General features: G+C 45.1%; 1 protein-coding gene across 1 annotated transcript in view; it reads left to right on the top strand.

Annotated features, from left to right (window-relative positions):
- Positions 1 to 24,708, top strand: part of LOC143286056 (protein VAC14 homolog) — a 193,488-nt gene that overhangs the window by 134,699 nt on the left and 34,081 nt on the right. Inside the window, exons 11-12 of the mRNA XM_076593599.1 lie at positions 2,728 to 2,969; positions 7,901 to 8,075. Of these exons, the coding sequence (XP_076449714.1) occupies positions 2,728 to 2,969; positions 7,901 to 8,075 (417 nt within the window). The remainder of the gene's footprint in view (positions 1 to 2,727; positions 2,970 to 7,900; positions 8,076 to 24,708) is intronic.

Genomic DNA, 24,708 nt, shown 5'->3' with positions numbered 1-24,708 from the left:
AAATATTGCTTAACTCACTCAGTACGGCCAGTCCTCTCTTCTCCTCTACACAGACCCCTCGGATGTCCAGTGGGTATCTGAATGACCCAGCCTTTAGTTTCCGTCATCAGAATTGTGGTATTCTTTGTCAACATTCACCTCTTCAGTATAAGAGCCTTCCGCTTGCAATATTTTGATGGTGGTAATTGGGGTGAAACGCTGTTAACGTCGTCTTTTTCGCCGTTCGTATGGAGAGAGTTAATCCGGAAGATTTACAATTATTGGTATGACTGTGAAGATTTTTTCCCACTATATTTAATCTAAATCTGGTATTGGCAGACAAAGTATTTCCAGACAAAATGACAATGTTAGAGTTTACCACGGACACACTGACATACATACAGACATGCACACACACACACACTGACAACCAGACACCAGGTTATTACATAGACTCACATTGTTTACACAAGTGAGTCAAAAAGCAGCACTGTGATAACAGATTTAAACGCTAACACAATTAGGTTATTGAATACTGAAGTAAAAAAGCCACACTTTGATAACATAGATTTAAAACACACCACAAGTAGGATATTAAGTATGGAAGTCAATATACAAGATAAAATACATACAATAGATGACTACTGTGCACCAAATACTATGGCAGAAAAAATAGCTTTTATGACACAATTTCAAAGACTACTCCAAGATATTGAAACTGACAACATTTGGGTAAACATTTGGGTCAACAATGCCTTGATTAGAATTGATAATGTATCAGGACTTGTCAGCCTCTTTTCGTCTTAAGAGACGATGGCTGCACCAGAAATGTAGCCACTGGCAGGCATTGCACTTCCTGCTGTGGTTGTGTAGACCAATGCTTGAGTGGCAATCCCTACTGCATGTGGGACAGATATAGGTAGATGCTGCTTGGTTTACAGAATTGGACTTGAGTGTGGTTCTTTTTCTCCTCAGCAAGTCAGTGTGGTTTCTCTTTGCTTGTTTCACCCCTCTCTGAATGTCAGATTTCCAGGGTCCACGTGAGTCCGCAAGGCTTTCCCAGGACAGCACATCAATACCTGTATAGTTCAGGTCCCATTTGCAAGCGTCTTAGAAAATTAGTTGGGGGCAGCCTTGGGACCTAGATCCCTCTGATAGTTCGCCGTACAGCAGATCTTTAGGAAAGCGGCCTTCATCCATTCGGTGAACATGACTGAGCCAGTGAAGACCGCGTTGACTCAGAAGGGTGAAGACAGTTGGCAAGTCTGCACACTCAAGCATTTTGGTATTTGGGATCTTGTTCTGCCATCGGATTCCAAGAATGCGTCTGAGGCATCAGAGATGGAAACTGTTTAGTCTCTTCTCTAAGGCGGAATATGTTGTCCATGTTTCACTCGAGTAGAGTAGGGTGCCTAGAACGTAAGCTCTGCACACCTGCATCTTAGTGTTCACCATCAAGTTTTTGTTTGACCACACCCTCTTGTGAAGTTTGGACATGACCCCAGCGGCCTTTGCAATTCTTGAGTCTGGCTTGAGGGAAAGATTCAAAGTTATTGTCGACCCCAGATACTGAAAACAGTCAGCTGAGTTCAACTCATGGCTCCCAGTGTGAATTGTTGGAGGAGAGTTAGTGCCCTGTCCCATCACTTCCGTTTTCTTCAGGCTGATGGTGAGGCCAAATTGGTTGCACGTGTGTGCAAGGCAGTCAGTGAGTCTCTGAAGGGCCTCCTGTGTGTGTCACCAGTGCAGCATCATCTGCCAAAAAAAAAAAAAAATCTGCCAGGACTACACCATGCTAAAAGAGAAATTCAGTCTTTACAAGAAATTTTGGCCATGAGGGGCTGTTGTTTGAGGGACGTGGTGGCGGTCTCCACTCTGGGAGGGATGCTCACTCAGTCTGGCTCCGCAACTAAGCCATTATTGTAGGGGGCTTAGAAGATGGTGTCCTAAGTACGTTAAATCAGAACAGGTACCACTGAACACCACCGAAGTGACTCAGCAGAAGCGCAGGGTCTCCTCTGGTGTGTGGCCTCCTGGCGACCTAACATCGATGGTTCCATGCGGACTGCCGACACTGGAACTGTGACGGACAAACCCGAGTGTGGCCGTGTGTTATGTGGGAACCTAAATGAGCGGCGTGGGAGTAATGCCACTGAAACGGTGCAGATGATGGGGCAGCAAAAAAAAAAAAAAAAAAAAAATGTTGGCCAGATACTACCTGTAAGATGGCTGACGATCTGAATACCCTGACACAGTACTTACACATGGTCACAACCCAGTCCCTTCACTGCCAAATACATAGATAAAATGTTGTATAAAATTGCCTCTGAATATTAATAATCCACCTCTGACCCCTGCCCAATATTCAAATGTAGTGCTATGAAGCTAGAATGAACATTTAGTTATGGATTATAATTTCAGAGTTATAGTCTTTCATAGAAATATTTGCCCTATTTATAAAGTATAATTTTTGTTGGCTTAGAATATGCTAGTCTCCAATTTTGGGGAATCAGTTCTTGTGGTAAATAACTATAGTAAGGACATTCCATTATGAAATAAAAGTTCACCTCCACTTAAGACATAATTTTTCATCAATAGGAATGTTATGATAATGTCCAACTTCAATTGGCAGCATGTGATGGTGTGACAAATTTTCTTTTGTGCATAAACACACACACGCACACACACACACACGCACACACACACACACACACACAGAGGCTTATAATATTGCCTAACATGTTTAAGGTGGTGTTGCTGGACCTTGAAGTCTTGTCGGAGATCTCCTCTAATCCAGCCGGTCTGGGTGCAGAGCTGGAGGGGATGGGGGAGGAGGGAGGGATGCGCCTCTCATTGCCCAGCAGTGTGCAACACATTGTGGAATCTCGGCAAGGTCTGAATCAGTATTTCACACACTTCATGGTGCATCTGATGACACTCTTCAAAGAGGACCGGCAGCTGCTAGAAGACAGGGGGTCCTTCATCATCAGGTCAGTACTGGATGATGAGCTTGAAGGTATTGAAGTGAGAATTAAACTCTGTTTTTTATATTATGTTGTATAACTCTGTGTCTTTGATATTGTTTAACTATTCATTTATCTGTTATTTGCTATTATGCAGGTCCAGCAGGTTCAGGTTCAAGGAGCCAACAAAGTTTGCAAACTGATTCATAAATGCTATGCCACATCTGCTTAAAAAGGGAGGAGGGGATGGCATTAGGCGGGTTGTGGGGTGGGGGTAGAGAGCAGATGCCTGACCTATACATATATCCTGTGTGCTGGTCAGGCCTTGAGAGCTCACCAAATGCTGGAAAATGTATATGAAACATTGCACTGCATTGAACTAAATAAACTAAATAAAGAAATAAGTAGATGAATTAAAATGGAACGAAAATGGAAGAGAAACAGATGGAAAATAAATGAAAAAATATAATAAGAATAAATAATAGGCAGAGACTTCATTGCTCACATGTGATTCCTGCTATACAACAACAACAACAAGACTAAGAATGCTGGGGGTCAGCGGCCATGGCGAAGTGGTTAGCGTCACGGACTGACGGCTTGGAGGACACGGGTTCGAATCCCAGCAGAGGTGGGTTTTTCAGCCTGTGGCCGGCTCCTTCCCAGAGTTGAGTGTGCTGTGGGCTTAAATGGGGAAACTGAGACCATACAGTCAAGTGTGATCCACTTCAAGGATGCGTATTTGGGTGTGTTGCTCTAATTACCTGACCAACACTGCAAGTGTCCGTATCTCTTGGGCCTGGTTAACGCCGGGATACCATTATGACAGGAAGCGTAGAGTACAGCCTTGTCATGCAGTCCCAAACTAAAATGGACCTCCATAGCAATATCCTCATCATCATCGTCATCCTCCTCCTCCTTCATCATCATCAATATAAACAAAACAGTCTCAAAGTCTGTGGCCTTTCATGCCCAGCTCTCATGGTGACCTCAGTTTCGATACCCCTCCACTTCTGTGCTTGGGGTGAGTCCTGTCAGTGTCTTCAGTGTCGGCAGATTCATGGGGAACTGTTGTTTGATGGATGTGGTGGCAGTCTCCACACTGGGAGGGACGCTCACTCAGTCTGGCTCCGTGACTAAGCCATTATTGTCATTAGTAGGGGGCTTAGTAGGTGGTGTCCTAAGTACATTGAATCAGGACAGGCACCACTGAACACCACCAAAGTGACTTAGCAGCAGTGCAGCGTCTCCTCTGGTGTGTGGCCTCCTGGCGACCTAACATCGATGGTTCCCTGCAGACTGCCAACCCTGGAACTGTGACAGATGAATCCGGGTGTGGCCATGTATGGGGGAATCTAAATGAGCAGCATGGGAGTAATGCCACTGAAATGGTGCAGATGATGGGGCAGCAACAAAAAAAAAAAAAAAAAAAAAAAAAAAAAAGAATGCTTGGGGTCAAAGGGGGTGAGAGAGAGAGAGAGAGGTTACGATTACATGCATGAAAACCCAAATCATAATTTTACTTACCATCAGAAACAAATGTTTGCAGAACCAAACATTGTGTGTGCTGGAAATGGAGCAATTCTATTTTAACAACTAGAGTGCCAGTGATGTATTATGCATTGACTAAAATGCTTCACTATTCACCAAGGATGTATTTGTACATCTGTGGTGCATGATTTTTTGCATTTCTGTTTTAAAGTTGCTTTGTAGGCACCAGTAGGTGCCAGTAGGAAAGCTTGAAATGTCTACTTTAATTAATCATGAGGAGCAGCATGGGATCTCACTTGGTATCATCCATCCAGAATGTTTTTTTGAAGTACCCTTCCCAGAAATTTGGACGATACTTTCAAAATGGCTGATGACAAAGCCACAGCCTGGCCCAAGTTGACTGAAACAGCAACATGTTTCAAAAACCTTTTGTGACTTTGTCTTCCAAGAATCTGCAGGAGCTTCACCAGTCATTAAAGATGGTGAATTTAGTGCTTTTCATGACAAAATTGTCTGATAGTTCACTTGAGAATGAAGGTAAGATTTATGATTTAACTCTGGCTGACCCAGAGGTGAACTCAAAGACAACCCCCCCATTTATTCAGGGCAGGGAGGGAGAGAGGGATTGTTGAAAGGTGTAGAACAATTTCTTGCAGTGCATGAATAATTGGAGCAGCAGGTTTTTGGCCGACCATGCTCACATTGATCAAAGAATGGGATCAGCTACTGCCTGCAGGCGAAATCATGAACAATACTCACTCCCCTGCACTGTATGCCAGCTGGCTTACTGTTGACCTCTTTGATATTGTCGAAAATGAGCATAAAGGGAGTCGGCATGGCACAAGCAGGTGTGTCTATTGAAGTTTGTGTGTGTGTCAAAGTCAATTTTTTTCTCTGATGGAATAGTAAAAAGAAGAAAAAGAAAAAAAAAAGCAACCAAAATGTATACCTGCATTTCTCATTCACAAAAAGAAATGCAAATGCACATGCTCATGTATGGTTACTTCACCCCCACTGCATTTTACAAACATGTTTCCCTGTAAATCTTTTAAACAGTCAGTGAGATGTTCATAAGATTTTTCTTGAACATGTCTTTGTAATACTTTTTAAAGTGAGTGGAAGGTTATTCCATAATTTCCATCCAAGAATCTGGATTTGTACAGGTTATTTCTTGGTTTAGGTATGCATAACATATGGTTATGTCTGTGTTATTAGTTTTAAATGTGTCTGTAATTTTTGGTGGGGGTTGGGGGGGCATTTCCATATATACCATTATGGATACAAATTGTCCTGTTGAAGAACAGCCTCATGTGGAAATATAAATTAAGCTGTTTATAGTCCATAGGGGTCAGGGAGCTTGACTTCATCTATGATAATTTTTATGCTCTTTTATACATAGGGTGTATATGATTTAAGTTTATGCAGCTGTGAAGACCTTGCCTGTAGATGTCTGCAGGTTAAACCACGGAAATAAGCCTTTCATTGCCTGGGAAGTGCTTGTCCTTCAAAAATGACTATGGTTGGAAAAAAGTGGAAGTCAGTTGGTGCAAGTCTGGAGAGTAAGGGGTTGAGGAAGGATTTCATAGCCGCAGGTCCGTCCATGCTTACGTCTGGGCAACATGCGAGTAGTGAACTGGGGTGTTGTCTTGCAGGAGATGGACTCCTTTGGTCACCATGCCACGTTTCTCGGTTTTGATGGCTTCCCGCAATTTCTGCTGCAGTGAAGCTTAGTATGTCCCGGTGAATGTGGTACCCTTAGCTAGGAAATCCATCATTGCCACTCCACGCTGGTCCCAAAAGACCATAAGCATGACCTTGCCTGCAGAAGGTGGTCACATGCCTTCGGAGGTGGTGAGTCAAAATGCTTCCATTGCTTCAACTGGGGTTTAGTCTCTGGATCATAGTGATGGACCAATATTTTGTCCTGCATGAATAGTCTGTCAAAGAAATCCTTCTGGTTTTCTTGGCACATGGCTAAAATAGCCTGGAGCATGTGACTCATTCCTGCTTCTGGAAAGGTGTGAGCAACTGGGGAATCCACAGACCCCACACTGATCTTGAAATCATGGGCTAGCTAGTGAACGGTTATGTGGCAATCCACCAAAATGGTGGCCTCCACTTGCCGCGTGGTGTCTTCATCAGTGGCAGACTCTGGTAACCCAGGAATGGGATCCATTTCCAGTGATGTCCGACCACACTTGAAATGACAATGTCAATTTTTGACTATATCACACAATGGGGTATCCTCCCCATAAAGTCATTCGGATGAGACGATAAACTGAGGTCCTGTGCGCAGCATGCACTTAGTGCATTCTGAACATGAGTACAGGACCTCAGTTTATAGTCTATCAAGGTGACGAGATACCTTAACTCTTTCGTTCCTATATTTCTATGAACCATTACTCCCCCTTGTTCCCAGATTCCTACGATACATATATTCCCTTCATTCCTGGATCTAGAGAAAAGACAGAAAGTGTGAAGCAGGATACTTATTTTGGAGACATACGGCAACACGGCGCATTACAGTACACTAAGATTGTCATATACTGTTGTGTATAGAATTGATATGAGAAGTTGTCTGTGACCCTGTTGGCACTATAGGGTGACATGTTTGGTGACACTCAGGTGTAAAACAGGTGAATGTGGGGTCAAAATGCATATAAGTTCGTATCACATGCAGGACAGTGTTTTGCTTGCAAAGTATGCACATCATGCAGGTGCTCACCAAGTAGTGCCTCACATGTATCTCAGTGCCAAACAGCCTTGTCATATCTATGAAAAACTGTCACAATTGTCACTGCTTTTGTCCGATCACATGAATGATTTGAACTTTTTCTCAGAGAGAATATATGCCTTTCACTACACAAGCAGTCACTGAGCCAGAATCAGATTATTATTTACACAGTTCTTGAACAAACTCTGTTTCATTTAAACATAGTTTTCTCTAAATACACTGAGGCTGAGGGGGGTGTCTGGCATCCATTCCATTCATAAACACTGCCCTGCTAGTGACCCAGTCAAGGATAGATGATGTGCGCTGATGACGCGACTCACATGAAGTTCAAAATGCTTACCATGAGAACAAATTTTCCGTACTATAGGAAGGAAAGGGAGAATGAATTCTCTGCTGTATAGTTTTCCAGCCTCCAGGAATGAAGGGTAAGATTCCTGTCAACCAGAAAACTATGCTGCAGAAATGAAAGAGTTAAAATAAAATGACATTGTTTTGGAAAAAAATTGGAGTCTGATAAAAGAAGGAATAGATTTAGATGATGAATAAATATTTAAAAGATGAACCACCTTTGGAGTTGGTTTTTTTTTTTTTTTTTTTTTTTTTTGAATTGTTTTTCGTTTTTTTGTTTGCTTCTTTGAGAGGGAAGGAGGGAGGTGTCCTGCCTTTTCATCATGCTCAAGAAATTCAGCCCATCAGCATACAAGAAGAAAATAGTATCCGATTATTTTTTTTGCAGGCAGCTATCAGTGTATCTGAGTGCAGAAGCCATCTTCAGCAGTCTGGCAGAGATCCTGATGCAGGAGGAGGAGGTGGACTTTGCCACCACCATGGTGCAGACTCTCAACACCATCCTTCTTACCTCCACCGAGCTCTATGATTTACGCTCCCAGCTGAAGGATCTCAAGACTGAGGTACATGTTTGAGGTGTTAGGGAAAAGGTGGGTGGGGAAGCTAAATGAGATTAAGAGTGTTCAATCACTTTTCTGAGTGCATCAAACCTCTTTTACTGAACATCTCCATTGGCTCCCTGTCTCACACAGAATAAAGTACAAGATTTTCACTCTTTGTTATAAATGTATTCACAAATCTGCCCTTTCCTGTCTCTGTGGCTGCCTTCACATCTACACGCCATCTCACTCTCTACAGTCGGCTTTGGATCCACACTGTCTACGCATACCCAGATTCAAACATTCCACTGTCGTCCGCTGCTCTTTCTTTGTCTCTGGAACCTGCATTTGGAATGAGCTCCCCCCTTTGCTTCATCAGGTCTCTGCACTCAGCTCTTTCAAGTCTGGCCTTAAAACCTACCTCTTCCCAAGATAGCCTCCCTTCCCTGCCCCTTTGTTGTTTTTCAGTTGTTTTTTTCAGTCTGCATGCGTGTGACTGGTGTGAAATCTTTTTGATTTGTCTCTGCACAAGATTCAGTGCTATATAAATACTAATTATTATTATATTATTATTGACTCACTTGTGTAAACAAAGTGAGTCTATATTTTAACCCGGTACTCGGTTGTCTGTGTGTGTGTGGAGAGGGGGAAGCTAAATGAGATTAAGAGTGTTCAATCACTCCCCTGAGTACATCAAACCTCTTTTACTGAACATCTCCATTGGCTCCCTGTCTCACACAGAATAAAGTACAAGATCTGCACTCTTTGTTATAAATGTATTCACAAATCTGCCCTTTCCTGTCTCTGCTATATAAATACTAATTATTATTATTATTATTGACTCACTTGTGTAAACAAAGTGAGTCTATATTTTAACCTGGTGTTCGGTTGTCTGTGTGTGTGTGTGGAGAGGGAATCTTTCTGCAAGAATGTCAACATTGCTTTGAGAGACAGTTTTCAAAATCTATGGAGACATGCTCTAGAGACGAGTAGTAAATGTTTTATCGAAATTTCAAAAGTGGATTTGGTAGAGAAAAATATAGAAGTCAAATGCCTGATATATATATATATATACACACACACACACACACACACACACACACACACACACACACACACACAGAGACAGACAATGAGATCTTGTAATGCATTTCATTGAATGGAGGGGGAATTTTGTTTAATGTCCTGTCACACATATCGGTGATTGAAGACATTTTGTTAAAGTATTTATGAATACATTTCAGTATTATCGGTTTGAGGGGGTTGGGAGATGTGAATGAATGGAAGGTTGGGAGAAACTGGGCAAATGAGGGTGAAATTTGAAAAAAAAAATCTTAATACAATAACAGAAAATTACTTAAAGGACTTCGTAAAAGAGAAGTTGTTAAACTGACAAGCGAAACAACTGATAATGAATGCAAAAAGTCAAAAACATCAACGTTCTCAGCCACTTGTGAAGACATACTTTCATGTACATAAGGCTTCATCAAGCTACAGTAAAAAATTATATGCTCAATTGTCAGGTTACTAAAGCATATGCATTTGACATTAGAACAATACTTGGTCTGTAATGAATTTGATAATAGTCTGAGAGCTAAACTCAGAATTGGTCTGCGAATCGGACCAAAGTCTGAGAGAGTCAACTGATGAGGTTTTACACTTGAATTCAAGCACCTATTAAAAGTCTCTTTCTAGTATATTGATTATTTCCTTGTATGACAATGGGCAATATACTTTTATACTATCTGTATGATTCTTTGCTCCCCTTTTTGCTGCCCTGTCTGCTTGGTCATTATAAAGGAATCCAGTATGGGATGGTATCCAAAAAAAAAAAAATCAACATTTGTACCCTTCACAAATTTGGAGTGTGACAAATACCTAATTTCAAACAATAAATCTTCTCTTTGATTATTCTCAAAAAGGAGCATTGGAATGGGAGTGTGTGTGTGTGTGTGTGTGTGTGTGTGTGTGTGTGTGTGAGAGAGAGAGAGAGAGAGAGAGAGAGACCACCAATTTCATATATATATATAGATAGATATATGAAGGGAGAGAGAGAGATATGTGTGTGTTTGTGCATGTGCGTGTGCATGTGTGTGTGTGTGTGTGTGTGTGTGTGCATGCGTGCATGTGTGTGTGTGTGTGCATGCGCGCACACGCACATGTTGGTGCACAAGCACACATATGCAGATCTGCATAGATCTGATACATATAATCATACACTGTATAATGTAATGCAGTTCACAGAATGAGAATGTATGGTGTGTGTGTGTGTATGTGTGTGTGTGTGTGTGTGTGTTTATATATATATATGAGACATTCACAAATCTTTCTCAGAATAAATATTTAACGGTCTCCTCCTCCAACTTTCCATCACATGTTATCGTGTATTGTTGATTGAATATTGGATTGAATGGGCAGGTCAACTACTTGAAACAAAATGTCCTCCTTCACGTTCGCAAGGAATATGAGCACGTGCTTTGAATATGTATAAATATGTGTATGCAATTAATTTTTGCCCATGGCCTTCAGGGCTCAGCCATTAGATCTATAAATTTCACTCGTAGCATTGATTTCAGTATTTTCCAAAAAAGACCACTTGGGCGAATGAACATAGTGATAGCCCTGTACACTGAGAGTAAAACACACAAGCTTTTTATATATTGAGTATAACTTCAAAATGTAATGTTTAAGATGAGATGAGAAAGATCAGTTTAAGCAAATTAACCCCCCTAGCATTAATTACACATTTATTTCCCTTTTTTACTAGCTGCACCAGAGATGCACCAGAAATAGCAAAAGAAGTTCCTGTTTGAACAAAATATGATAAAAATGACTGCTACTGATGCTGTGTCAGAATATCAGATCAGAGTGCCAAGTTTAAAGAATTAAAAAAAAAAAAAAATTAATATAACAGTAAACTCATTTTGCATATAATTTGGCTTCTTTTTAAATTTTTTTGTGCCCATCCCAGAGGCGCAATATTGTTTTAAACAAGATGACCGGAAAGAACTGAATTTTTCCTATTCTTATGCCAAATTTGGTGTCAACTGACAAAGTATTTGCAGAGAAAATGACCGTGTTAAAGTTTACCACAGACACAAGTTTCAAGTTTTATTATCCTTTCACTCCTACTGGAGTATGGAGGATTACTGCAAAATGATCTTTTCATGCCCAGAAAAAAACATTTCCAAATACACAACAATGCCACGTAAAAGTTGAGAAAACACAAAAGTCTATTAACTCCAAAAGTATAGCTAGGCAACATTTGCAAATCTAATCATCTTACTTACAGCTAAAATGACTTTTTTGCCTCCTCTGAGCATATTACAAAAATTAAAAACCAATTTTGGAGAAAAATATTTTTTAGGAACATACCTATTTCGTAACTGATCATAATTGGGACTTTCCATTATAAAATGAAACTCATCCCTGATCACAGACATGTTACAAACCTTACAAAGCCGTAACTCTCGTGGTATGCCTTTGTGTCTCCCTGTTTCTATTTCCAGCTTATGATTACTACTTTGATATCTGAAGAAGCTGATAATGTAATTATCAGGCATTTGACTTATATATTTTTCTCTACCAAATCCACTTTTGAAATTTCGATGAAACAAACATTTACTACTCGCCTCCAGAGCATGTCTCCATAGATTTTGAAAACTATCTCTCAAAGCAATGTTGACATTTTTGCAGAAAGATTCCAAGAAGAATTGAGTATCCCAAACACAGTCATACCCTGCTTCTATTAAAATTTGTCTGATACAACTCATCCATTTTGAAGAATAAATACCATTTCGATATGTCAAGTAATATCAAATATATTTTCCTTGAATATTTTTCTGTGTCTGATATCACTAAGCTGGTCCAAAATCGAACTAATCTCATTTTCACTAAGACACTCATTGGGTAAAAACCAGTTTCTCCATAAACAATTTGGGTCATAGTATTTGTGTTCAGTTTGAACAAGCGTTTCAAAAATTTCAATTCAAATTTTTCAAGTATATCTACATTTTCATAACGCCATATTTCTGCACCATACAACAAAATATAAACAATCATAGACTGGTACATGTCCAGAATGATATGTAAAGGTAAATCTTGATTTCTGGCTGACTGAAGTAACGAAAACATAGCTTTTTGGCCCTGTTCATAAATCATTTTTTTAGCTTTGTAAAAAGTTCCGTTTCTACGAAATTCGATACCAAGATATTTAAAAGAATCGACAACATCCAAACATGCATCACCAAACTTAAAAACAGGCTTTAGCTTGTTTGTAGAATTAAATATCATCATTTTAGTTTTCTTTACATTGACCACTAGTTTCCATTTTAAACAATACACACACACTGATGCTGTTTTTTGTTGTCTATTGTTGGGCTTCCAACCTCCTATTTTTCCCACTTTCTTTTTTTCCCTTTTCTTTTCTGACTCTTTTTTTTTTTTTAAGTCTTCTTTCATTTTAATTCTTTCCTTTTACACCCATTCATGCACAGTTCTTTGTCTGCCTGTCTTTCTATTGATGGGCAACATTTGTCGACTCAAGTGTACAATTTGCTACATGAACTTTGTCAAAGACAAAATTGTTTTTTATATATGAAAAAAGTATTTTGAATTTTTAAAATTTTTTATTTATTTATCTATCTTATTTTATTTTTAAATTATTCATTTATTCATTTATTTATTCATTTCATTTTATTTCACCCTTATTTATCATTATCTTTTTTTCTGTTTTTTTTTTTCTATTTTTATTTTCATTATCATTATTTTGCTGTCGTTCTTATTATTATATCTAATTTTTAATATTAATTTACTTCTTCTTTTTTTTCTCAAGGTCTGACTAAGCGCGTTGGTTACGCTGCTGGTCAGGCATCTGCTTGGCAGATGTGGTGTAGCGTATATGGATTTGTCTGAACGCAGTGACGCCTCTTTGAGCTACTGATACTGATACTGATGCTGTCTGAGACAACTATTTGTTGCTTTAATTATCATTATTATTATCACCATCTTCATCATTATGATTATTATTACTATTATTATCATCATCAATTGTTGCTATTATCATTATCAACATTATTAATATTATAATTATCATCATTATTAGTCGTTATTATTATTATGGTCAAGACTAAGAGACACACACACACACACACACACACACACACACACACACACACACACACACACAGATATGTCAAAAATAAAAGATCGTAGTTCATTGCCAAACTACGATTAAATATTTTGCTGAAATTGTCTACATTCTACTACTGTCCAGCAGTGAAATGTACGCTGCCAGCCCCCAGCAAGATGGAGAACCGCACGTGGCAGCCTGTTTATGTTACCGCAGCTGCCACTCCTTCCCTTTCAGCTCAATGGCTGAGAGTCACAGGATCGACCCCTGTCTGAGCCTTGGACCAGACCACCCTCCTGACAGACAAGAAAGACATCCTTGCCTGCTGGGCAGAGCACTTCAATACCCTCCTCAACAGGGACTCGTCCGTATCTGACTTGGTAATTGCAGCCCTCCCACAGCTACCAGTCAGTGACTCGCTAGCTGCCCCTCCCACCAAGGCCAAGACCCGGAAGGCCCTGAAGCTGACAACGTCAGGAAAAGCACTTGGAGCGGATGGAATCCAGGCTGACATCTACAAGTATGGAGGTGAGGTGCTGACAGACAACCTGACCGCCCTGTTCCAGTCTATCTGGGAGAGAGCGGAGGTCCCGCAGGATTTCGAGGATGCTTCAATTGTCCACATTTACAAACGGAAGGGAGACAAAACATCCTGTGACAACCACCGTGGAATCTCTCTCCTCTGCATTGCTGGCAAGATCTTCGACCGCATCATACTGAACAGACTGGTTGACCATGTCTCCAACACAGTCATCCCTGAAGTACAGTGTGGCTTCCGCTCAGGCAGGGGAACATGTGACATGGTGTTTGCCGTATGCCAGATGCAATAGAAGTGCCGTGAGCAGAACATGGTCTTTGTAGACCTAAGGCCTTTGACACAGTGAACCGCTGTGGTCTGTGGAAGATCCTCCCAAAGTTCGGCTGCCCAGAGAGCATAATCCAGCTGATTGCGTCATTCCACGATGGCATGCAGGTGAGAGTACAGGAAAATACTGACATGTCAGATCCGTTCCCTGTGGTAAATGGAGTGAAGCAGGGCTGCGTCCGGGCACCCACGCTGTTCTCCATTCTCTTCTCTGCCATGCTGATTGACACCTTCCTAGACTGTGACCGGGGCATCTACATTCAGTTTCGCACAGATGACAAACTTTTCAACTTGCGGCAACTCCATGCCAGGTCCAGGGTGTTTGAGGCACTGTTGAGAGAGTTCCTCTTCGCTGATGACTGTGTACTTGCTGCACACACCCATGAGGACATGCAGTTCATTATGGACAGGTTCTCAACCTCCTGCAGGCACTTTGGACTCACCATCAGCCTCAGCAAGACCGAGTCCATGTACCAACCAGCTAGCTTACAGAACGCCAGTGCCTCCCCCCCACCTGCAATTAAGATTGATGACACAGAGATAAAGTCAGTCGACAAGTTTTGCTACCTGGGCAGCACCCTGTGCAGCAACGGAGCCCTTGATGCAGAAGTGATGCTGTGCATCGCCAAGGCCAGCTCCACCTTTGGCAGACTCAACAACAGGCTGTGGAACAACAAAGGCATCAGGCTCAGCACCAAAATCAAAACCTACAGAGCTGTTGTGCTGACCACCTTGTTGTACTGCTGTGAAACATGGACGATGTATCGCTGTCACATTCAACAACTTGAGCAGTTTCACCAGAGATGCCTATGAAAGATCCTCGGCATAAAGTGGCAAGACAGGGTCTCCAACTTCCAGGTCCTAGAGAGGACCAGCATCGAAAGCCTGCTGATCCAGTGCCAGCTACGCTGGACAGGACACGTTGTCCGCATGACAGACAGCAGGATCCTGAAGATGCTCTTGTATGGCCAGCTGAAGGAAGGCCACCGTGAACTTGGAAGACCCTGCAAGCGCTTCAAAGACACCTTGAAGACAAACCTCAGAGCCTGTGACATAGACATCGCTTCTTGGGAAACTGATACCCTTGACCGCTCTCGCTGGAGGATACTGTGGTCTAGTGGCATGAAGACGTTTGAAAACAAGAGAATGCTGGCCATTAAGAAGCGTGAGTGAAGGAAGCAGGGCTCAACTTCTGGAGACGTTTTCCCTTGCAGCACCTGTGGGAAGTGCTGCGCATCCAGAATTGGCCTCTTCTCCCATATGAGGACACACACCGACAGATAAGCCTGCCTGCCTACTCATCCGTTGGTCCAACAGGAGACTCCATCATACTATAATTATGTTCATGCATGCATGATATGAAATTTGCATTTAATTACACATACTTAACCGTGACCCAACTAGTGCAGACTCCAGAAGGGGTCTGACATTCCTGTCCTGTGCAAACTTCTATCCGCCAATGCGGAGAAAACGAAACTACGGCCGATAACCTCCCGGAAGTAGGTAACCTCCCCTTTGTCCAGCTGGCTAGCGCCCTCTTTTTCCAGCAGCCATTATGACTCCTGTTCCTGTGCTCTCCATACGGCTAAGTTTTTTTCGTATTTTCTGTCTGTCTGTCGATTCTCTGGCGTTCTTGTTTTTTGTCAAATTTTGTCTTCAACCAGGTCACATAATTATATGGTTCGATTGGGAGATCGGGCTAAAATTAAGGCGTGATCGCAATCGATTCGCGGACACTCTGGGCCCTCTATTTCTGGTCCTCTCAACAACGCCAACCTGCCGCCTCCTCCACTTCCTTCGCTTCCTCCGGTCGACTCCAGACCTCCACCACCTCCTGCATCTTCTCCGGCGCCTTCTAGGGGTACGTTACCCTATATTCAGGTCAGTGGTGCCATTGATGCTATTCATTTCAATTTGCGAACGAACTCGACGCGATCCGCGTTTCTCGGCCCTGCCAGTCGGCAGGACACCCGAGTCGATCTCCTCTATCACTTTTCCCATGCAAACAGTGGAATGTGCCATAATCCCTTTGGGAAAACAACACCATACACTGGCTTTTGATCCACACGCTAGACTGGGCCCTGTGTGCGATGTGTCCATGGTGGCGGCCGTGACATTGGCTCACGCGCCCCCCACGCAGCATGCCTCTTCCGTTTCGGATCCTATGGCAACTGAGGCGCTTAGGGATGCCCTCCCCAGGGGTAGGGAGGAAGGTGGACCACTAGGGGACACGCTCGCCCATGCGCGTGCACCCTCCCCTTGTCCCGATTTTCCAATCCAAGGGAGACAACTCCTGCTTCGGCACCCTTGCCGGTGACCGCCACAGTTACTTCCCTTTACCTGCACGGCCCCTAACCAACAACGCGGGTGCGTGCACGGTCCCTTCAAGCTTTGCGGTGATGACCCCATCTGCCACACCGCCGGTTGCTGCTGTTTCCCATCCACTAATGGCGTCTCAGCAAGCTGCTCAACCAAACAACCATCAACCCATTGTTAACTTGCTGCAGCAATTATGCACTGGTGCCACACCTAGCGCCTGCTCTGCCCCTTGCCCACAGAGCAGATGCGTGCACAGCTTATTGAACTTCGGCAGTGCCGGTTTTTTCTGCCCCACTGCATATCTCCACTGTTATCCAGACTAATATCGGCAATTCCACGTTGGAGTGCCTCTTGATAACTCGATCCTGCCACTCGGCAGTGCTCGGGCCGATCTTGTCTATCCCCTTATCCATCAACACACAACAGTTGAATGTCGGTCCTCTCGCAGGAACTATTTGCGAGATTGGACCGCCCACGGCAAGCCGACGGACTTGCCACCCCCTCGTCCATGACGCCCATAACACTGGTCACGGCGCCGTCATGCCACATGTCCAGACCGTCTCGCGTCCGATGGCGACCTATTCAGGTAGGGATGCCCACAGCACTAAGGGACATTATGATTATTCCCCTTGCGGCCGTATTCACCAGTATTGGTTATGGTGGCATCGAACCACGGACTCTCACACGCAGCATGACACTCCTTCCTCTACAGCGAGGAAACGTCACACCAGGGGATATGTGCTCTAAAGACACCATCCTTTTCACCAAATATTGGCGCAAAGGGAGGCAACTGCATTTGTAACCAACACAGCACGTCACTCCTGCCCCCCTTGCTGTCCACCAACGATCTTTCTTTGATTTCTCATTGGGTCCTGATGCCCATTCATGGACTTTACACAACTTTGCACAGGAACTGCACCTTTCTTGCTGTTTCTCAGGCTATTGGCGACTAAACCTTTGGGTTCTTCATCCCCCCACACAGGCACACAGCCCTCTGCAGGCAACCAGTCCTATTACCATTCTCTTCTTGTTATACACAATAACAGGAAATAAATCACAATATTTCCCCTTCTATTCTTTTTGATTTATTATCACAATCAACAATCACGAAATACACACACACACACACACACAAAAATACACACACACACACACACACACACACACACACACACATATATATATATATATATATATATATATATATATATGAGATATCTTGCTACATTTATACACATTTCTGCTTTCACTTATTGATGTATATTTATCCCTCAGTATACACGTGTGTGCGCTTATGGGATAGGTTCATACGACTTTCATATTAACATGTACAATTATATTTCTATCTCTATTCATTGACATCTATTCATTGAGATTCCCTACATAGCAATATAGGCACACTTGCATTTGCGTCCTGTTCACAATGCCCAGAACTCTGCGTCTACGTACTGGCACTTTATTCATATGTATTCATATTCGTATGTACATCTCATATATAGGTGCATACATAGATTCCTTTCCATTACTGATTATGCACACTTACCCATTTACTTGGGTATATCTGTGCACGCTACACGTATGCTTATACAGCCGCTTATTTCTTGTGTCTCGATCTCTTGTCATTGGCATATTTCTGACATCATCACTTGAGTTGATGGAAGTTTATAATCCCTTTGCATATATATGTATTCATTTTCATAAATTCATCCCTACCTTCCTTTCAGAGGACGACTGCACTCACAGACAAAACTGCCCCATTCACGCCCAAATGTATGCTCCTTCACATTTTAGTAGTGGCTGGTCCTTAGGGACCCACACACACCCCCTTCCCACCCAGAGGGCTAAGAATGCCCTCTCTTGGTGCAAGGAGGGACAAGGCACCCCAACTCATTTGCCTGCAACAATCACCCATAGAGCTAGAGATGCCCTAACTTGGCACAAGGAGGGATGAGGCAGTCGAACTTACAGGTGCCACTCCGGACACACATGCCCTTCCTTCCTTTCAAGTTTGTAAGGCATCCCTTCTTCCCCCCCTTGCCCACAACAAACTTTGGTTTGCACCTCTGTGCTTGTGACAACAGCTCCACACAGGCCCTACATCCTGGCCAGCCCTCCCATGAAGGGGTGTCTATCTTTGCCTTCCAAGTTTTAGCGGACCCAAAAACTGCCCACTGGGCAGGAGACAATCACCCTAAGCCCATCTCTGCCACTCCTCTCTAGTAGCAGAAGGCCTGGGTCATAATTGTTTTCCTCTACATTTGGGAGAAAGGCATATTGATGAGGACGGATGCGTCTCACAAAGCACAACAAACCGTCCATTAGCCACAGGGGTGTACCTTTCTGCCCACTCATACCAGCACGGCAGATGCTGCATTCAAGCACATCAGTTCGCCCCATCACCTTGCTTGAACAGAGATCCAGCATCGACGTCTCAAACAATTGGTGTTTGAAAGCACTTTCTGCACTTGGTCTTCCCTGCCCGATCCTTTCAGCCTCAACACACAACCACTGCTGTGGTTACAGATGGGCATTCCTTCTTACGCACTGTCTTTCCAATGAGACACTTCCAGGGGTTTCTAGCCTAGGCAGGCTATCCCATCATGGAGCCCCAGCCTCAGTCAAGGGCCTGTCAGAGGATGACTTTGTTGTCACTTCGGAAGCAAGCACCATGTCTTTCAGACACACGGTTGCACCACAAGACCCCGTCAACTCTTTCCGGCTTCCTTACGTTTCAACATAACCTGCATGGTGGACACCTTCGTCCCTTCTTCTTCTTCTTCTTCTTCTGCGTTCGATGTTTTGGCTGCGTCAGACGGTCACCCCCGTCGCCACGATGTAGCCCACGGTCTTCTCCAGGTCGTGGCGGTCTCCCCAAAGCTGCGCCTGTAGCTCCGTGCCCCCTGGCCAGGTTTGACGCCGTAGAGTTTCATGGGTTGGGCAGTGTTGGAGGATGTGTTCAGGGGTCTGGGGTCCAGTGCCACATGGACACTCATCAGTGTGGGCGATCTTCATACGGTGAAGGTGACTCAGTAGTCGGCAGTGGCCGGTTCTCAGTCTGAAGAGGACAGTCTGCTGGTGTCTCTGGAGCTGGTGGATTGGATCGACACCACTGTTTGCACCCAGCCTTCTCTTCCACTGGTTCTGGTAACGGTTGTGGATGATGGTCCTGGCCTCTCTGTAGGTCACGGGGTGGCTGAACTGCTTCATTTTGCTGCCTGCCTTGGAGAGAGCATCGGCCTTTTCGTTCCCCATGACCCCACAGTGAGAAGGAACCCACTGAACAGTGACAGTCGACCGTTTTGAAAGGTCATGAAGGGCTGCTTTGATGTTTGTCAGCTGCTGTTCGTTTCTGGTTGACTGGAGTCCCTGCAGGAGAGATCTGCAGTCAGTGAAGAAGGCTATCTTTGGTGGTGGGTTGACTGACGTCCTGAGGCCTTGTGCAGCATGGAGTAGTGCTGCTGTCTCCGCTCTGTAGTTCGAGGAGATTCTTCCTGTGGGGAAGGCTCCAGGGGTCAGTCTTCCATCTGTGTGCCTGATGAAGATGCCTGCTCCTCCATTCTTCACCGCTCCCTCCGAGGATCCATCTGTGAAGACGTGCGTCCATTCGCTGGGGTTGTACTGAGTCTCAATCATCTCCAATGTCAGAGCTTTCAGCAGGGGGGGGGCTTGGCAGTCCTTTTGGTCGATGCCAGGGACTTTTGTGATGATTGAGACTCCTTCCAGTTGGTCGGCCGGTTCCTCGAAGTCGGGGAGTGTTTCCATCTCGGCAGGGGACGAGGGCAGCAGGTCTTCATGTTGGCGGTGCAGGGTCTTGGAGAGGTGGTTGAAGCTGGTCCGCTTCAGTCTGTTCTTTGTTGGGTACTTCAGTTTTTCGTGCATTGGGTGAGTTGGCATGCGCAGGAGCTTCTCGCTGTGGATGAAGACTTTTTCCTCTCGTCTATCTTTGAGTGGGTGGAGGCCTGTGTGTTTCTCCATCGCCTGAACTGGAGTCGTCTTTATCCCGCCAGTGATCAGCCGTAGCCCTGCGTTCTGAACTTTGCTCAGGCGGCTTGTGTTGGTTGCTGATGCCGTGGCCCAGGCAGTGCTGCCATACTCCAGGGTTGGCCTGACAGTTCCAGTGTACACCCTCTGCAGTATGCTGCTGTTGGCACCCCAAGAGGTCCCAGCGAGTTTTTTCAGGATGGCCAGTTTTCTGGTTGCTCGTCTCTCGATGTCCTTGAGATGGGGGTTCCATGTCAATCGCTTGTCGAGCTTCACACCCAGGTACATTGGCGTGTCATCCTGTTTCAACTGCATTCCGTTCAGTTTGAGGTGGGAGGTTTCTGACATTGGTGACAGCGAGAAGATTGCTGAGACTGTCTTGGTGGTGTTGATGTCTACTCCCCAGGCAGAGGCCCATGTTCCCACGTGATTGAGTGCTTCCTGCATTCTGTGGCTGGCGGACGTGAGGTATTCTGCAGCACTCCAGGCAGCAAAGTCATCAGCGTGGAGGGCTCTGGAGACATGCTTGGAGATCTTCTCAGCGATGTCGTCGATGAAGATGAGGAAAAGTGTAGGGGAAATGACTCCTCCTTGCGGCACACCTTGCTGTAGAGTGACCCGATGGCTGATTTTCCCGTCGAGTTTTACCCTTGCCCTGCGGTGTTGGAGGAAATCCTGGATCCAGCGGTACATCTTCCCTTCCACTTTCTTGTTGAGGAGCTTCAGGAGAAGTCCTGCCTTCCAGACCTTGTCGAAGGCCTTGGTTAGGTCCACGAAGACTGCAAGCACCTTCTTCTTTTCTTGAAAGGCAGTCTCTATCTCCTGTGCAAGGTACACCAGCTGGTCTTCGGTGCTGCGGTTTTTCCTGTAGGCTGATTGGGTATTGCTGAGCAGGTGGTTTTCTTCAAGGTGTTTCAGGAGTCGAGTGTTCACCATCCTTTCCATCACCTTGCCCAGACAACTCAGGAGGCTGATTGGTCGATAGCTGGACTTCTTAGTCTTATCCTTCTGCTTCTTTCTGATGGGGACGATGATGGCTTCTCTCCACTGGTCTGGAAGTTTCCCTGTGTCCCAGGACTGGTTGATGATCAAGAGAAGCTTCTGTCTGGCTACAGGTCCCAGGTTCTTGATCATGTCATTCGGGATGCCGTCTTTCCCAGGGGCTTTCTTTTTCTTCAGTTTCCTGATGGCTGCACTGAGTTCGGCCATGGAGAAGGCTGTCATCATGGACTGACTCGGGTTCTGCTGTTTCAGCTTCTCCTTGATCTCCCTCTGGACTTCCTGCACTCGGGCTTCAGGGAGTATTGTGGTGCTGCCCTCTCTGTAAAAATCTGCAAGGATGTTGGCTGCCTGCTTGCCCGCGTGGTGCTTGCCATTTTCCTCAATGACAGTTCTGCTGTGTCTGGTGCCCGTGTCTTCGTTCAGAAGCTTGGTCAGGTTCCACAACTTGCCGGTGTCCTTCTCCATGTTGAGACTGCTGGTCTTCTCATTCCAGCTCCTCTGTATCTCTGTTCTCTTCTGCTGTTGGAAGGTTTCTTTGATGGTGTTGTATTCCCGGATGTTGTCAGGAGTGGGGCTCTGCTCCATGGTTTCTCTGGCGGAGTCTAGGTCTGCATGGAGCTGTTTCAGAGTGTCACTCCAGTAGGGCTTGTAGTTTCTGCGTTTCCCTCTTGGGATGGACTGCTTTGCTGCTCGCAGCAGTGCATCGCTGAAAAGGTTGACATTGTTGTTGAGGTTGTTGGAGGTACTGATGTCTTGGCAGAGGTTGTCTGCTTTTCCTTTGAAGAGAGTCCAGTTAGCTCGTTTGAAGTTCCAGCTGGGTTCCATTCTGTGCTGGGTGCATCCTATGCTGGAAATGCTGAGGATGACTGGCAGATGGTCGCTTCCCCCTAGCTGTGTGTTGACTGTTCTGGAGGTGAGTCGCTGAACCTCTTCTGTGGCGATGGCCAGATCTGGTGTTGAGCAGGTCTTCCATGCTCTGGAGTAGCAGGTGGGTTTGTCCTCTGGATGGTTGATGAGGATGAGCTTGTTGTCCATCATCCAGTCCTCTACTTCCTCACCACGTGAGTCCATTTCCTCATAGCCCCAGCTTGGCGAGTGGCTGTTGAAGTCTCCAACCACAAGGTGTCTGGAAGCTTCAAGTCTCACTTTGTGTAGCGCTAGAGCTGAGCCTGGAGGGCTGTAGCAGTTGGTGATCAGTAGTTCTCCGCTGGGCAGTAGCAGCTTGACTGTGTGATGTTCTAGCTCCTCTTTTCCCGATCTGCTTGTTTCTACTGCAGGGATGGAGATTTTGATGAGGGTGAGGATTCCTCCCTTGTGTCTGTCCTCTCGATCTTGGCGGAAGGCTTCGTAGCCTCTAATAAAAAATCTTTGGGGATCTTTTAAATGGGTCTCCTGAATGCAGATGACATCAATGTTGTTATTTCGGAGAAACTCCTGGAGTTCTGGTTTCTTGTTTCTCAGCCCTTCTGCATTCCACTGAGCTACTGTGAGGTTGACAGGTGGTGAATTTGTCTGGTCAGTCGCTCTACTCTGCCTTCCCCTGACCTTCAGGTTGACAGAGGCACCGGTCGCTTTGGTGGGCCCCTTTGAGGCAGGAGGCCCGGCTCCGTCCCTCCCCGGTTGTCGCTGATAGGGACGACGCCATGACGACAAAGTGGTCTGACGCATAACCATGATCGTTGATGCGTGTGTGTCCTGAATTTTTAACCAGAAACCTGCGCCGTAGCTGACACACTCCGTCTTCGGCAGGCCGGATCAAGTTTTCTGTCAGGGGGCTTCTCCCTTAGCTCAGGTCTAAAGAGTCCTGCCCTGTGAGCACAGGGGGATGTGAGAGATTGGGGATCCCTCCCCTAGATGGACTGCCTGTCAAGGTTAACGAGCTCCATCTACCCGGGGCTCATGGTCCAAAGACCTGCCCTGTGAGCACAGGGGGGGATTGTTTGCTGGGTATCCCACCCGTTGGTTTGAAATCAGAGTTTCCCTTCTCCTAGATGGACTGCCTGCCAAGGCTAATGAGCTCCATCTACCCTGACCAGTCTAGTCTGCGACCTCTCTTGAGTGAGTTGCCGAGAGCTAGTCTTGCTATTGCGCCGATCGTCCGCACCCGTGCCGCGTTCGCCATGACTAGGTCATGCCCATTCTGCCCCATGTCCCCGCAGGAACACCCACATTAACGTGGCGAGGAGGTGCGGCTACAGAGTTCACTCCCTTGCTAGGGACGCACTGAGGCACCCTAGAGGGGAGATCTTAGCAGAACCCTTCGTCCCTGAAGCACACAGCAGCTGTTTCCTGATTTACCCATGCTGATTGGTGTCCTCCTAGGAACAATATGTGATAATCAGTCGTGTACAACAGTCACCATCAGAACAGCAGAGGAGGCAACTGCTGTCCCGACAATTCGGGTTGGAATTCGATTATACAATTTATAGTAGAGAGTGTTTTGCCCAAGTTGCATCCCCAGTCCCTCGATCAAGAGGGCCTTAGGACTCATAATTGGGACGGATCCCAAAGGCTAGTTAGGCCCAAGGCTACAGCACTAAGTCCCAGTGCAATTTGACTTCTAGTCTGAGAGACATAGTCATTCATAAAAGACTAAACTGCAAATGATTTCCCTTTGCAATTAAGAAACCACTGATAATACAGCTCTCACTTTGCAGTTGGCCATACTGAAAACGTATGTCAGATCAGTGCTTTGATGTAAATGGCCAGTACAACACATCTTGAGCCACTTACCTCCCTGCCCCTGCCCCGCTCCATCCCAGACTCAGTGCGCACCACACACAGCCAGAGGCCTGTCATGGATCCGGTCCCCTTTCTCACTAAAGAACCTTCAGCAAAAATTTTCCCCATGGAAACCCTCTTCCATTAGGAATTCCACCACAGAATGAGACTCAGTGACCTGCGGGCACATGAAGTGCACTTCCACAGCCTGATCCATCCCAGCCATTGACTGCCGACAACTTTCTGCAGGTTGCTCCAACATGCCACACTCAGGTAGAGAAACCACCAAGCCTTCCGTATGCCCCTCTGTGACAGTACCTACCTGGGCAATTACACAACCCTGTCCCAGAGACACCAGGGTCATCAAGTCTTTTGTTGCCAAATGTCTGCCATTCTATGCATAGGCAACATACCAGTGCTGTCATTTTTTGGCAACGACAAAAAAGTGGCGGGGGGAGCGCCCTTCGCCTGTCAGCTCGCATGGAGGAGCTCTACAGATCTGGCTGTCATGCCTAAGGCAAGCCCAACATGGCGGCCTACCTCTGTCTCGTGCCACAGTTTCCTTCAAACACATATATCACTTCCACTATCGGGCCACATCCAATGTGGAATCATCAGATCAAACCACATGTGCACCT

The sequence above is a fragment of the Babylonia areolata genome, chromosome 9 (genome assembly GCF_041734735.1).
Source record: "Babylonia areolata isolate BAREFJ2019XMU chromosome 9, ASM4173473v1, whole genome shotgun sequence".
Lineage (NCBI taxonomy): Eukaryota > Metazoa > Mollusca > Gastropoda > Neogastropoda > Buccinidae > Babylonia > Babylonia areolata.
This window is presented reverse-complemented; position numbering and strand designations above follow the sequence as displayed.